We start from the raw sequence: 17,006 nt of genomic DNA, 5'->3' as shown, positions 1-17,006 counted from the left end.
ACAACATCAACTTGTTATTAACCGCAGCAGTTGCATGTACCACAATTTCACTGCGTGCGCATGCGGAAGAGAAGCAGGGGGAAAAAAGGAAACGTACCAGGGTGAAGCCGTGGGTTTTACCACGACACGATAAAAGCATTCAACAAAACTTGTTGCGTGAGCTTATAGTGGAGGACGTCAAGACGTACATCAATTGCTTAAGAATGGATGAGCATACATTTCTGTATGTGCTCAGTGAAGTGTATCCTCATATCACAAACCACAATATTCACTTAAGAACTGCTACATCTGCAGAAGACAGGCTCACTGTAACACTCCGATTCCTTGCTACAGGAGAGGGTTATGTTATGTTAGGTTAGGTCAGGTCAGGTCAGGTCAGGTCAGGTCAGGTCAGGTCAGGTCTACAATCTTCTTAATCTATTTTTTATTCAGGATGCCTCACGATGTAAAGCGCCTCATCAGCTTCATAAATTTCTGTTAATTTTGTAGTTGTCGACAGACACCGCCAATGTTTATAAAAACACTATAGACGACAGAGCGCTGCAGCGAAGCTAGCGCTCCACGTGGTAAAATGTCACATTGCAGTGAACAGAAGACAAGCGACTTCTTTGATCAAATCTACAGCGAGGCCCTAGATTTGATCAAATATTGGACGACATTTGACAAAGTTCCCTATTACACCATCAAATATCTTTGACAAAGATTTTTGACAAAGATCGACAGGAAGTGCAAAATGGCTAAGCAGGGATGGCTAGAGGACAAGTGTGAGGATGTAGAGGCTTATCTCACTAGGGGTAAGATAGATACTGCCTACAGGAAAATTAAAGAGACCTTTGGAGAAAAGAGAACCACTTGCATGAATATCAAGAGCTCAGATGGAAACCCAGTTCTAAGCAAAGAAGGGAAAGCAGAAAGGTGGAAGGAGTATATAGACGGTCTATACAGGGGCGATGTTCTTGAGGACAGTATTATGGAAATGGAAGAGGATGTAGATCAAGATGAAATGGGAGAAATGATACTGCGTGAAGAGTTTAACAGAGCACTGAAAGACCTGAGTCGAAACAAGGCCCTCGGAGTAGACAACATTCCATTAGAACTACTGACGGCCTTGGGAGAGCCCGTCATCTGGTGAGCAAGATGTATGAGAGAGGCGAAATACCCTCAGACTTCAAGAAGCATATAATAATTCCAATCCCAAAGAAAGCAGGTGTTGACAGATGTGAAAATTACCGAACTATCACTTTAATAAGTCACAGCTGCAAAATACTAACACGAATTCTTTACAGACGAATGGAAAAACTGGTAGAAGCCGACATCGAGGAAGATCAGTTTGGATTCCGTAGAAATGTTGGAACACGTGAGGCAATACTGACCCAACGACTTATCTTAGAAGAAAGATTAAGGAAAGGCAAACCTACGTTTCTAGCATTTGTAGACTTAGAGAAAGCTTTTGACAATGTTGACTGGAATACTCTCTTTCAAATTCTGAAGGTGACAGGGGTAAAATACAGGGAGCGAAAGGCTATTTACAATGTGTACAGAAAGCAGATGGCAGTTATAAGAGTCGAGGGGCATGAAAGCGAAGCAGTGGTTGGGAATGGAGTGAGACAGGGTTGTAGCCTCTCCCCGATGTTATTCAATTTGTATATTGACCAAGCAGTAAAGGAAACAAAAGAAAAATTCGGAGTAGGCATTAAAATCCATGGAGAAGAAATAAAAACTTTGAGGTTCGCAGATGACATTGTGATTCTGTCAGAGACAGCAAAGGACTTGGAAGAGCAGTTGAGCGGAATGGACAGTGTCTTGAAAGGAGGATATAAGATGAACATCAACAAAAGCAAAACGAGGATAATGGAATGTAGTCGAATTAAGTCAGGTGATGTTGAGGGTATTAGATTAGGAAATGAGACACTTAAAGTAGTAAAGGAGTTTTACTATTTGGGGAGCAAAATAACTGATGATGGTCGAAGTAGAGAGGATATAAAATGTAGACTGGAAATGGCAAGGAAAGCGTTTCTGAAGAAGAAAAATTTGTTAACATCGAGTATAGATTTAAGTGTCAGGAAGTCGTTTCTGAAAGTATTTCTATGGAGCGTGGCCATGTATGGAAGTGAAACGTGGACGATAAATAGTTTAGACAAGAAGAGAATAGAAGCTTTCGAAATGTGGTGCTACAGAAGAATGCTGGAGATTAGATGGGTAGATCACATTACTAATGAGGTACTGAATATAAATGGGGAGAAGAGGAGTTTGTGGCACAACTTGACTAGAAGAAGGGACCTGTTGGTAGGACATGTTCTGAGGCATCAAGGGATCACCAATTTAGTATTGGAGGGCAGCGTGGAGGGTAAAAATCGTAGAGGGAGACCAAGAGATGAATACACTAAGCAGATTCTGAAGGATGTAGGCTGCAGTAGGTACTGGGAGATGAAGAAGCTTGCACAGGATAGAGTAGCATGGAGAGCTGCATCAAACCAGTCTCAGGACTGAAGACCACAACAACAACAACAATACCGGCCTACGGCGAAGAATAGGAAATAAATATAGTGAGGATGTTACCCTTCGCAGGTGATGATTCCGTAATGCAGGCCGGTGGCCTTGTCCTCGCAGATCATGCAGATCATGGGCTGCTCCTCGTCCTCCTGGTCGTCGTGGTGCTGCGCGGGCGGCAGCGGCGGGTGCGCCTGCGCCTGCTGGTGCTGGTGCTGGTGGTGGTGCATGCCCAGCACGAACTTGGACTCCTCGTCGGAGGCTCGGGGTGGCGCGGCGGGCCAGCTCGCGCCGGAGCCGGCGGCCGCCGTCAGGTTGAGCGCGTGCGCCTGCTGCAGCGCCGACGGCAGCTGCGTCAGGTCGCCTGCCCACAGCCGCTCCATGTTGAGCGGCGTCGCGAACGGCCGCACCTGCGGCGGGAAGTGCTGCGCCGGCTGCTGCTGCGGCGGCGGCGGCGGCTGCTGCGGCGGCGCGTGCGCCAGCGGCTGCTGCTCCTGCCCCAGGTTGAGCAGCATCTGCGCCGCCGACGACTCCTCGCTGTTGCCGCTCGACGTCGACGAGCTGGACGTGGACCAGCCCGACGTGGACGCGGCCGCCACGAGCTGCTGGTGCGGCGGCTGCGGTTGGTGCTGCTGCTGTTGCTGCTGCTGCGGCTGGTGCTGCAGAGGCTCGACGACCGTCGCGGCGGGCTGCGACCAGATCATCGTCCGCACGCCTCCGGCTTCGCCCATTATGACAGTCGGGGGCGGCCGTAGCACGTTGGGCGTCGCCGACGATCCGGCCATCACTCGCGACGGCGGCTTCATTTCAGTCGGGCCGATCGTCGGCTGCTGCGGCGTCAGCTGGTGGTACTGCGGAGACGGCTGCGGCTGCGGGTGGTGCGGCGGGAAGCGCACGAGCCCGCCGCCGATCAGCTCGGGCCGCACGCCGTTGATGCGGCACACGCCCACGCCGGCGGCCGCCATCCAGAAGGCGGGCGAGTGCTGGATGACGGCGGGCCGCGCCGGCTGCTCTTCGCCGCCTCCGCTGCCGCCGCTGCCCGCGCCGCCCCCGCTGCCGCCGCCTCCCACACCGCCGCCCCCACCGCCGCCGCCGCCCCCAGCCGGTGTCGCCGTCCTGCCGCCGCCGTCGAACACGCTATTGTCGCCACCTTCGCTCTGGCTCGCTATTCGTGCTTCCTCGGGATCCTCTTCCTTCAACGGCTCCGCCACTGACCTCGACGCCTCTGGCAAAGCGGAGTCGGGAGAGGTCCTGAAAATACAAAAAAATGCTTCAAATGGCTCTGAGCACTATGGGACTTAACTTCTGAGGTCATCAGTCCCCTAGAACTTAGAACTACTTATACCTAACTAACCTAAGGACGTCACACACATCCATGCCCGAGGCAGGATTCGAACCTGTGACCGTAACGATCGTGCGGTTCCAGACTGAAGCGCCTAGAACCGCTCGGCCACTCTAGCCGGCTGAAAATACACTCTTCGCTGTATTACAGCTTCTTCCAGAGAACCAGAACTAGATATGGGCAATATATGAGGAGGAAATGAAACTCTGTCCGTCAATCTACATAAATAAAAATCTTAACGTTCGTGTGTTCAAAATTGTTTATCTCACAAGGGGAATTCTCAATCACACCCCCCTCCCCCCCTCAGATTTAGTGGTAAGATGGTCCAGTGGATAGCCCCTCAAAAGTTGAACATAGATCAAGCATGAAAACAGGCACAAAGTGCTCTACCAACTGAGCTACCCAAGCACGACTCACGCCCCGTCCCCACAGCTTTACTTCTGCCAGTATCTCGTCTCCTACCTGCCAGGCTTTACACAAGCTCTCCTGCGAACCTTGCAGAACTAGCACTCCTGACAGAAAGGATATTGCGGAGACATGGCTGAGCCACAGCCTGGGGGATGTTTCCAGAATGAGATTTTCACTCTGCAGCGGAGTGTGCGCTGATATGAAACTTCCTGGCAGATTAAAACAGCGTGCCGGACCGAGACTCGAACTCGTGAGTCGTGCTTGGGTAGCTCAGTTGGTAGAGCACTTGCCCGCGAAAGGCAAAGGTCCAGAGTTCGAGTCTCGGTCCGGCACACAGTTTTAATCTGCCAGGAAGTCCCATATCAGCGCACACTCCGCTGCAGAGTGAAAATCTCATTCAGGAAGAAGGTGTACTGAACTGTGAAACAAGAAGCAAAATCTAAACAGTGAGTGGTCCAAGCTCAATATGTGCAACATCGAGCGCATTCGAATAGCCGTGGCGTTGTGGTTTATATGGTCACGGTATTGGACTGGGAAGGGGAAGATCCGTGTTCAAATTTCCCTTGTACCACACTTTTTTTCCCACAAAATTAGGAACTGTCCGTCCGGTCATCGACGTGTCTGTTAGCTGTATTCAGCTTTGTGTCTGTCTCGTGGTGTAACGTCCGTTTGCAACAGCGAGGTGTAAGTAAGCGACTTCCAGACGTACGTACCTCCTATTTGTTCTACACAAATACCACAAAAAATGTTCAAATGTGTGTGAAAGCCTACACACTACTTAACCGGAATTATCCTAAGGACAAACACGCACACCCATGCCCGAAGGAGAACTAGGACCTCCGCCGCGACCAGCCGCAAGTACCACATGTTATGACTCTTGCTTTCCCTTTGGAACTTTTGACTTTTTAATTCCTTTTTGTAACAGAGTTTACACCCGTTTATTTGTTGTTTTCCTCTCTGTAAGAGGTCTACGCGGCATCTCTCCTGCTCTCACTATTCATCACATTTACTTGCGATGGTAATATATTCTTATCACATGACTTATATTCTGTAGCCAATATATAGCATGACAGTTACCAGGACTACAGAAAGAGAAAAGACGCGTCAATGACCGAACAGAAAGTTCAAAATTTTGTGAATAACAGGGGGGGGGGGGGGCACGAGGAAGATTTGAACACGGCTCCCCCGCTTTGCAGTCCAACACCGTGACCACACAACCACGACGCCGTGATTCTTGCAGTTCTCTCGACGTTGCATATCATGAGGTTCGACCGTTCACTGTTCCTGTTTAGCTTCTTTTTTCACAGTTCAGTACACCTTCTTCTTGTTTTCACGCTTGATCTGTGTCCAGTTTTTGAAGGGCTATCGACTGGGCCACTTTTACCACTAAATCTGAGGGGAGTGCGATGGGGAGTGGCCCTTGTCAGAATGTTCTTGACCGATTGCTTTGAAATTTTGACACAACGTTCCATTCTACTACAGACGTGCTTTTAGGTACCTATTTCTTTAACACATGTTATATGCAGGATGTTCGGAAATTCCCGTTACAAACTTCTAAAACTTGTAGAGAGGAGAGAGTAGCGACGTTTTCAATTAAGATGTTTAACTCATCCAGTTCTACTTGAAGAATTGAATTAGGCGTGACGCAGTACAATTAATAGTTAACAATCTGAAAGGAAATATAACGAAACAACGTTGGTGGTCGCCACATCGAGCCCCTGTTGTAATGTATCAGTGCTGTTATGTACGTACAATATGCTGGGTTCTTTTTGTTTTTGAATAATGTAAAACCCGTAATGTTTCAGTTTTAATACAAACAAATATGCTTCAGCGATAAATGGATGTTTCGTTATGTTTTCTCGCGAATTGTTACGTAATAATTGTACTGCATCACTCCTAATTCAATACCTCAAGCAAAAGTGAATGAAGTAAACATCTGAACTGAAGCGTGTTCGTTTCCGAACCTGGCTCGTATTCAAAATATTATGTACTCACTCCCCTCTACAAGTCCTAGAAGTTTGTAATGCGAATATATATATATATATATATATATATAAGAAAATAGGTAAATAAAAACACGCGAGTATACTAAATTTCAGTGCAACCGATCGGTAAAAAACTAAAACTTTCGGAGATTTCCGATTAGGAACATCTACAGTTACTTTATAAGTACGAATGTACATGTTCGTTTCTTCAAAATCTCAAACCTCTGAAAGTTCTTTATAGATTGCTTTGAAATTTAATACTCACGTGTTTTTATAAACCTATTAGAACGCCATTTGGTGTATATGTCATACATATACAATAAAACGAGAAACATTATAAAAATGTAAATGTTGGTTTGTTCAAAATTATTAATTTCCGAAAGTTCTTGACCGATTTCTCTGAAATTTCGAAAATATACAATAGTGGAATGTTATTAGCGAACAGGAAAGTTGTATTTATGGCTTATTGGTCTATGATTAGAATAAACAGTAAACAACGCTCAATGTCAGAGAGAGGGAGTAGAGGAGATGGACAGAGGGTTGGGAGGAAATGGATATAGAAAACGAGAAGGAGGAGATGGAAAGAGAGGGGCGGGGAGATGATGGACAGAGAAAAAAGAGAGAAGGTGATGGACTGAGAGGGGGGGGGGTGAGAGAGAGGGGGCAGGACGAGATGGAGAGAGAGGGAGGAGGAGAAGATGGACAGAGAGGGGGAAGGAGGAGGAGATAGACAAAGAAAGGGGGAGGGAGAGATGGACAGAGACAGGGGAAGCTGTAGAACTAACAAGGGAACATTTCCAGGTCTAGATTAAAGTCAACAGGTATTTAGTGGGATCCAAATGATGCAATATGTATTACTTCGTTTTTTCCCATTTCAATGTTAAGGGTTAAAACACCCCTTCCCCCTCGGTAATTCGGCATGTCGGCCTGTTAGGTTTAAATGGAATATCTTAGAAATGGTAGTTGGAGTTAGATGCATGGGGCATTGCATATCAGAGATCGTAAGGGAATTCAATATTTGTTAAGAGTGTGCCGAGAAAACCAGATTCCGGGCATTACCGCTTACCACGGGCAACTCAATAGCCGATGGCCTTAACTTAACGACCGACAGCAGCGGCGTTTGCGTAGACTTGCCAGTTCTAACAGGCAACCATCATTGCGAAAATAACCGCAGAAATAAAACGTCGAACGTACGACGAACGTATCCGTTAGTGTGGCGAAATTTGTCGTTAATGGGATATGGCAGCAGAAGACCGATGCGAGTGCCTTTGCTAACAGCACGACACCGTTTGCAGCGCCACTCCTGGACTCGTGATTATATCAGTTGGACCCTAGACGACTGGAAAACCGTAGCCGGTCACATGAATCCCTGTATCAGTTGGTAAGAGCTGATGGTAGGGTTCGAGTGTGGCGCAGACCCCACGAAGCCATGAGCCCAAGTTGTCAACAAGGCACAGCACAAGCTAAGGATGGCTCCATAGTGCTATGGGCTGTGTTTAGCTGGAATGGACTGAGTCCTCTTTTCCAACTGAACCGGTAATTGACTGAAAATGGTTATTTTCAGCTGCTTGGAGACCATTTACAGCTATTCGTGGAATTCACGTTCCCAAATAACGATGGAATTTTAACGGATCACAATACGCTCCTTCATCAGGCCAGAATTGTTCGTGGCTGGTTTGAAGAACATTCTGGACAATTTGAGCGAATGAATTGGCCAGCCAGATCGCCCGATATGAATCTCATCGAACATTTATAGGGCATAATCGTGACGTCAGCTTGTGCCCAACATCCTACACCGGTAACACTTCCGCAGTTATGGACAGCTATAGAGGCAGCATGGCTCAGTATTTCTGTAGGGGGCTTCGAACGACTTGTTGAGTCCATCCACGTCGAGATGCTGCTCTACACCAGGCGAAAGGGTGTGCGATATGGTATCAAGAGGTATCCAGTGACCTTTGTCCCGTCAGTGTAAGTACACTAGTGGCCATTAAAATTGCTACACCACGAAGACGTGCTACAGACTCGAAATTTAACCGACAGGAAGAAGATGCTGTGATGTGCAAATGATTAGCTTTTCAGAGCATTCACATAAGGTTGGCGCCGGTGGCGACACCTACAACGTGCTGACATGAGGAAAGATTCCAACCGATTTCTCATAAACAAACAGCAGTTGATCGGTGTTGCCTGGTGAAACGTTGTTGTGATGCCTCGTGTAAGGAGGAGAAATGCGTACCATCACGTTTCCGACTTTGATAAAGGTCGGATTGTAGCCTATTGCGATTGCGATTTATCGTATCGTGATATTGCTGCTCGCGTTGGTCGAGATCCAATGACTGTTAGCAGAATATGGAATCGGTGGTTTCAGGAGGGTAATACGGAACGCCGTGCTGGATCCCAACGGCCTCGTATCACTAGCAGTCGAGATGACAGGCATCTTATCAGCATGGCTGTAACGGATCGTGCAGCCACGTCTCGATTCCTGAGTCAACAGATGGGGACGTTTGCAAGACAACAACCATCTGCACGAACAGTTCGACGACCTTTGCAGCAGCATGCTCGGAGACCATGGTTGCGGGTACCCTTGACGCTGCAACACAGACAGGAGCGCCTGCGATGGTGCACTCAACGACTAACCTGGGTGCACGAATGGCAAAACGTCAGTTTTTCGGATGAATCCAGGTTCTGTTTACAGCATCATGATGGTCACATCCGTGTTTGGCGACATCGCGGTGAACGCGCATGGGAAGCGTGTATTCGTCCTCGCCGTACTGGCGTATCACCCGGCGTGATGGTATGGGGTGCCATTGGTTACACGTCTCGGTCACCTCTTGTTCGCATTGACGGCACTTTGAACAGTGGACGTTACATTACAGACGTGTTACGACCCGTGGCTATACCCTCCATTCGATCCCTGCGAAACCCTACATTTCAGCAGGATAATGCACGACCGCGTGTTGCAGGTCCTGTACGGGTCTTTCTGGACACAGAAATGTCCGACTACTTCCCTGGCCAGCACGTTCTCCAGATCTCTCACCAATTGAAAACGTCAGGTCAATGGTGGCCGAGCAACTGGCTCGTCACAATACGCCAGTCACTACTCTTGATGAACTATGGTATCGTGTTGAAGCTGCATGGGCACCTGTACCTGTACACGCCATCCAAGCTCTGTTTGACTCAATGCCCAGGCGTATCAAGGCCGTTATTACGGCCAGAGGTGGTTGTTCTGGGTACTGATTTCTCAAGATCTATGCAGCCAAATTGCGTGAAAATGTAATCACATGTCATTTCTAGTATAATATATTTGTCCAATGAATACCCGTTTATCATCGGCACTTCTTCTTGGCGTAGCAATTTTAATGGTAATGGTAGTTTTCTCTTGGCAAGGAACTTGGCCGACACTATTTACAACGCTCTAGAGTGACTAATGAGCCCTTATAAGGAGGTGGCATGTTTTGTAGTGTAAGCGTATATAATTTTTCTTGATTATACGAATATTATAAACCAAATTATCTGTGAGGAGGGTCTTACAGGGGAAGCAAATATACATTAGCATCTTCAATTAAATAGCACTCTGCTATCAGTAAGCATATTACTAGGCGAGAGTGTGTATTAGAAAGTACTATGGAAAGGAATGGCTTACCTGTCTCTCAGGGCGGGACTCGGTGACTGCCTGGCTATTTCAGCAGTGCCCTTTGCGCATGGAGAAACAGGGCCAACCATGTCAGGCGAAGACGTGCTCGTATCGGCCACGCTCTCTCCTTAAAAAGAATAAACCAGCAGCAGTATGAGTTTAATGTACTATGAGAATACTGTAACCAGTTTCACGATCTTTTTAAGAAAAGAAGAGCGTTTCTGTCTTTTCATCCGTAGTATCTATATTACAGTCGTGTATTGTAACTACATTAGAATAATGCTGAATTCTCCGTCTGTGGCAGAAGTTAACAATTGTGATGTAACCGCAACAAGAAATTAATAAGTCCGAGGTCCATACAGAAGATGCGTATCAATTTTTGCTTTTCGGATAAACCATGCACATAGTTTTAATCTATGCATTTTTCTGTCACTTTTCAATATAGACTCTATAACGTTGCAACACATTTTTCCTACTGTTCTGCAAGTTTAAGAAATCTCTTTGCAGAAGTCCGTTTCAGCTGCCCAAAGACACTGTCATTCCATTCACGAGTGCTTCGTATCAGGCTCACAATGATGGAACTAGGTTTCATCACCTGTCACAAACGCTCGAAAAATAATCTCCTACGTTTCGAAATTTTTTAAGGTAGTTATGAACAAGTTCAGTAAACCATCCATGGTGTTAGTTGCGCTGTCTCGTCATCACGTCAGCTGTCTGTAGTTCAATTGCTAATGAGTGTACGTCGCTATACAAAATGTTCGAGACTGAGTTAACAAGACATAGAGAAAAGTTAAGATAGTGGTTTTAATGCTTCAGGTTTTCTACATAGTCCTTACCAGGTATGCCTACCGGGATTAGTACTCCCACGAGAAAGGGCACTGCGGAAAAATGGCTTAACCACAGGCTAGGAGCGTGTCGTGAGTCGCGCCTGAACGGCTCAGTTAGTATAACGATTGTTCTCGAACGTTCATACAACCATGTGAAACTGTTAGAAAGGCCCTCATTTGGGATGTTTTATTTTTTATTTTTATCTTATGGGACGTAACTGCTAAGGTCATCAGTCCCTAAGCTTACACACTACTTAACCTAAATTATCCTAAGGACAAACACACACACACCCATGCCCGAGGGAGGACTCGAACCCCCACCGGGACCAGCCGGTGATGTTTTTCAACTCACTCATTACATAGGCTTTAATGTAGTTTGTGCATTTGGTCGTTTTATGGTAGGTTCGTACTTGTAACACAAAGTCTTGTCACCCGTGATGATTTTTTATAGAAAAGAATGCAGAGCGTTTTGCTTTTCAATCAAGTCACGGTAACGTCCACACATCGTTGTTTTCGTTCGGGAGTCTAGGTGTACGGGACAAACTTCGCACATTTTCCCTTAATCAAAACATTCTGGAGAATGTCTTGAACACTCAATTTAGCGATGTTAACTGCATTGCGATTTCTGGCGAAGCAACGTTGATGCACTACTGTTGCGCGTCCACTGCCAGCTCACAACTGACTGGTCGAATGCACACCTGATGTTTAAAGTTGCTAGTTCAAGCTGTCGCCGTAGTCACTGCGCTGACGTCGCTTATACTCCTATGCCCACATCTCGTGGTCGTGCGGTAGCGTTCTCGCTTCCCACGCCCGGGTTCCCGGGTTCGATTCCCGGTGGGGTCAGGGATTTTCTCTGCCTCGTGATGGCTGGGTGTTGTGTGCTGTCCTTAGGTTAGTTAGGTTTAAGTAGTTCTAAGTTCTAGGGGACTGATGACCATAGATGTTAAGTCCCATAGTGCTCAGAGCCATTTGAACAATTTGAACCAGCTTATACTCCACACGTAATGGACCCATCCTGCATTCGGCCTTTTTTTTTGTATCTAATATCTTAGGGGATCGCGTTGGTTGTATGCAAGTCATCTAAAATCTCCTGATTGTATTTTCACTCTGCAGCAGAGTGCGTACTGATCTGAAACTTTCCGGAAAGTTACAACTGTATGCTGGACTGGGAATCGAACCCATAACCCTTTTATTTCGGCAACAATCGTTATATAAACTAAGCCGTTCAGGTGGGACCCACGACCCGCTGCTAGTCTGTGGCTAAGTCATTTCTCCGCAGTGTCCTTTCTCCCGCGAGCACTAATCCTACTAGGTATGCAAGAGAGCTTTGGTGAGGTTTTTAATGTTGGAGAGAAGTTTTGACGGAAGTAAAGGTTTGAGGGCGGCTCGTGAATCGTGCATGGGAGGCTTAGTCGGAAGAGCAATTGCCTGGCCAGGTATACAATTTTTGGTTGCCAGGAAGATGCATCTAAATCTATTCTGTATTTGTTCTGTTGTAGCTAACCCGCTGATACAGCGTATGGCGCAAGAGAGGGAGATACGCCAGACCAGACGGGTTAATGACCGTGTCTGGGACGCCGGCCACCTTGAATGCGGTTAGTTAATTAGATAATAACTGTTCCATGGATCATTTTGCACGATAGCTCGTAATGATGTGGAACGAGTCATTATACATTCACATCGCAAATTAATTTGTACATGCGGCTACATTCTGAACATTTCTTTTCCTTTTTTTTTTTTTTACAAAAAGGAAAAAAAAAGGTATACAGATGTGACTTAGTAATTCCTACCCACCACCTTCTACACATTACAATAATAGGAATTCTTTTACGGAATAGAAGCAGTTGTCAAAGAGAAACTTGCTCACTTTGTTACCAAATTTTACTTTGCTGTCTGTCAGACATTCTATATCACTGAGCAAAAGATCAAAAGTTTTTGTTGCAGCATTGTGCACCCTTTTTTGTGCTAAAGACAACCTTAATGTGGAGTAATGAATGTAATTTTTCCTTCTGGTATTGTAATTATGTACTTCATTGTTCCTCTTGAACTGTAGTGGATTATTTACAACAAACTCCATGTTGTTGTTGTGGTCTTCAGTCCTGAGACTGGTTTGATGCAGCTCTCCATGCTACTCTATCCTGTGCAAGCTTCTTCATCTCCCAGTACCTACTGCAGCCTACATCCTTCTGAATCTGCTTAGTGTATTCATCTCTTGGTCTCCCTCTACGATTTTTACCCTCCACGCTGCCCTCCATGAGGGAATAAATATGCTGTGAATCAGTAGTCAGCATGTCCAATTCTTTAAAAAGACGTCTACAAAATGATCGTGGGCGAGCACCACATATTATTCTCACAGCACGTTTCTGCACAATGAAGACTTTCTTTCTTAAAGATGAGTTACCACAAAACATTATTTCATATAACATTACTGAATGAAAATATGCAAAATATGTCAACTCACTGATTTACCTCTCCCCAAGATTTGCAAATGTGGCTGAGCTAAGTTGTTTTATGAGTTCCAGAACATGAATTTTGAAGTTTCCACCCTATTTACTATTTCTTCCCATGTGGTACACTTATCATTGATGTAGTACCTCTAGATGTGCAGAACTGAATATGTTGTGTCTTTTTAAAATTGAGGGTGAGACCATTTGCAGAAAACCAGTCCATGATACTTTTAAGAACTTTGTATACCATTTCTTCTGTTTCTGTATGCATGCTTGGGTTGATTACAATATTACTGTCATTATTCTGCGTGTTGTATAATAGACTGATGATCGTTTACACATATGAGGAACAGTAGTGGACCTAAGATTGAACCTTGGGGAACCCCATATGTGATTTCCCCCTGATCAGAATCATGTTCCTGGACTACATTGTTTGAATTACCAAGTACAACTTCCTGCGTTCTTTTGGTTAGATATAACATTATCCATTGGTTGGCTATACCATCAGTCCCAAGAAAGTTAATTTATCTAGGAGAATGCTCTGATTCACACAGTCAAATGCCTTAGAAAGATCTCAGGAAAAACCAACCGGTGCTATTTTATTATTTAATGCTTGTAAAATCTGGTGAGTGAACATGTAAATGGCACTCTCAGGAGAGCAACCTTTCTGAAACTCAAACTGTGATACCATTGTTGCTATGGTGAGATACTGTTCTATGATACATCACCTTCTCAAAAATTTTAGAGAATGATGTCAGCAGTGTGGTTTTTAGGCGGTTTCCCACGCTGGTTTAGGCAAATGGTGGGCTGCTCCCCAATTTACACCTCAGAAAATACAATATGCAGTTAAAACACGGTCACATACAGAACAAAATTTTCGTGATTCACAGATAGGTGGCACAGAGAACGCGGCCGCAGGGCACCTGGTCGCAAAGTTAAATGAAATAAACTCGCCAAATCCTCGGAAGTAAGTTGGGATTAACGCTCAATGAAGTAAGAAGTTTGTCGTGTTGGAGCTACCTCTGAATTTTAGTTATGAGACGACACAGGAGAACGATCGCTGCATTTGGATGGACAGGGGTGAGGAATCGCTTGGAAACCGCAGCTGACCTACCAGGTATAACGGACCACCGATTATTAAAACAGTATCGATCAATAAAATTTCGGGCGTGCAGCTGTTTCTTAACGCTAATCCTTTTGTGTGGTGTATAAGTACCTAGGACACTTTTAATACGAGACTTAGGTTTAAGGCTCTATTCAGTAGTCAGCACTGGGAAGACTCTGTTTTTTCAAGGTGATTACTTTGTGGGTTCTCATCGTTCAAATCTAATCAAAGAAGTCGTTGATGTAAATTGCATGGATTGTTAATATATATACTGCAACGCCTTCAAAAACGACGCGCGAGATTTTCATATTCTATCGCTCGCTACCCACGAACTTTTTGTCCTACAGGAGTTCTGTAGGGAATTGCAAGCAGTTAAATTTTGTACTGGGATTCGTTATCGAAGGAGGCCACTGTTTTCGAGTTATTCAGGAAAAACAAAAGTGATTTTCAAACACGTTGTCCTAAAAAACGGTCTTGTTCATTTTTATCTGTAGGACTACGAGTCCGTGCATACATAGCGGCAAAAATATGAAAATCTCGCGCGCCGTTTTCGAAGGCATTGCGGGTTGCATAAAACCCATGGGTAGGGGCAACTGACTCACCCTGTATTTTCTACAAATCACTGAACAGTGCATGGCGGCGTGTACTTTGTACCAACATTAGCCATTCCTGTCCCATTCGCATATGGAGCGACGGAAATTAACGGTATGCCTCTGTATGTGACCTACTTTTCGTTACCATATTCTCAAAATCACTATACTATCTAGTGTAGACTGTATAATTGTCCTCTAAATCAACTCCATAAGGTTTCATGAAACAAAGTTCTATTTCTTCCGACGTTTCCCCATTTATGTTCCCTGAGCATTTATGTTACACTATACTCGTATTATGTGCTACATCTAACTGTTACAATGATCGCAGCGCATTTCCGAATTCAATCGACATCTACTGCCTCTGTTTGCTACTATTTGATAACAATTCCAAATGCTGGTGCAGTACTTTAGAACAGTTCGCATCTGCGTAGTTCAGCTGTTAATCTTTAATTATACAGGCAGGTCCTATCTGTGATGTTCTCTATTCCTCTTGTTTTAACTAGACTTACTCTATAGAACAAGTGCGTTTGGAAATAATCAACGACACAGCTTAAGTGCATGTGTCTTTGGTTCTGTGAACAGTATTATTGGTATGTACTAGTTTGAGAGGTTCTACCACCTCCCCAACATATTCTGAAGTACGTGGGTTATTCGGAAAGTAAGGAACGACCGGTCGCGAAATGGAAACCACAGTGAAAATCCGATGAAGGTTTGCACAGATGTATTGGGCAGTGTTTCTAGTATGCCTGTCGATAGCGTTACGTCGTTCTTTTTTAGTTCTGAGCACACAGGGAGCACATAAAGATACCTAGAACAATAGTGTCTCCCGCCAAGTACGAGGGCCCGGTGAGAAATTTCGCCTCAAGCTAGGCAGCCAACATTACATAAATGTCGTGCGTTTTCATCTTCAAGACAATTCTCAGCCGCATTTTGTAGGGGCAATGAAGATGCTCGTGCAACGTTTTCAATTGCCAATGTTTGATTACCCACAATACAGCCCGTAATTGTCTCCCTCTGAGTTTCATCTCTGCTCACATGAACCGCTGGCTATGAAGGCAACATTTTGGAACAGACAACGAGCTGTAGGCCAGAATTGGAGGAAAGCACTGGCGGCTGCCTTCTGTAACGAGGCTATCGGAAAGTTGATACAACGCTACGACAAACGTCTCAGTCGGATCGGCGACTATGGAGATAAGTAGCTGGAAGTTGTAACTAACTGTTGCAAATAAAATAGTTTTGATTTTTACTGTGGTTTCCTTTTCGCGACCTATCGTTCCTTACTTTCCGAATAGCCCTCGTACTAACGGAATATTTGACATTTGTCTGAGGATTTGGCGAAAAAAAAAACTGGAAATAAAGAGTGTTCAGCAGCTGACCTTCGTGAAGAAGTGTTAGACACTTTGACCATTCCTTCTAACCGGTCCGGCTGTGCCGGCACAAGTGAATGCGCGAGGTCACGTAAACATGTTGAGAAGGCTCCGGCGGGCAGCCAGTCGGATGATATAGTCTGCATGGAAGGCTGAACAAAGCGAGCGGCAGCTCTTCTTATGTACCCACATTGCGTGGCGGGGCGTGTTCTGTGGTCGAGCGAGCCACTCGGCTGCAGGTTACAGCTTCGTGTCCCGCGCTGGCCGTGCAGTTCAGTGGAGATCGTTTGACGGCACATCTGTGCGACAGCCTAAGCTATTTATTTATTTCACGAATATCCATTGCTTCTTCTTCTTGTTGCCTATATGGACCGTAATCTATCCAGTCGTAAGTGGACAGTTAGCTGGTAACACGTGAAACACTGAAGGCTGGTCGAAATTTTTCTTGCTCCATTCCTCGATATAGCTCCTATCTGAAGTTGCGCTCTGCCAAAACTACTAGTCGGTCGTTTTGATACAATACATAAACGATGTAGTAAATGGTAAGATTACCGGTAGTACTTCTAGCATTTATAGGGAAAGAAACATAAATGAATGTGTCAGAGAGAGACTGGGAGCCGATGACTTCTCCTTGTTTTTTGTCTGTTTTGCACATAATTAGAACCGCACATCGTTAGGTGTTAGTCCATTGTGTATTTTATATCCTTGCAAAATATAAATTGCATTTTATAAGCAATAAAAATTAGCTGATCGCGTAACTTCCGCTCTTTTATGCAACCAAAGCAATTACTTTTGATGCAGGTATAGTCAA

The 17,006-nt window shown here is 45.2% G+C and overlaps 1 protein-coding gene across 1 annotated transcript in view; it reads right to left on the bottom strand.

The window, feature by feature from the left end:
* The window catches only part of LOC126183975 (hormone receptor 4), a 216,201-nt gene that overhangs the window by 61,130 nt on the left and 138,065 nt on the right, over window positions 1-17,006 (bottom strand). Inside the window, exons 3-5 of the mRNA XM_049926325.1 lie at window positions 9,866-9,983; window positions 3,597-3,741; window positions 2,560-3,497 (exon numbers count right to left, since the gene is read on the bottom strand). Of these exons, the coding sequence (XP_049782282.1) occupies window positions 2,560-3,497; window positions 3,597-3,741; window positions 9,866-9,983 (1,201 nt within the window). The remainder of the gene's footprint in view (window positions 1-2,559; window positions 3,498-3,596; window positions 3,742-9,865; window positions 9,984-17,006) is intronic.

The sequence above is a fragment of the Schistocerca cancellata genome, chromosome 4, assembly GCF_023864275.1.
Source record: "Schistocerca cancellata isolate TAMUIC-IGC-003103 chromosome 4, iqSchCanc2.1, whole genome shotgun sequence".
Classification (NCBI taxonomy): Eukaryota; Metazoa; Arthropoda; class Insecta; order Orthoptera; family Acrididae; genus Schistocerca; species Schistocerca cancellata.
Note: the sequence above shows the minus strand (reverse complement) of the source record. Positions and strands in the feature narration are given on the sequence as shown.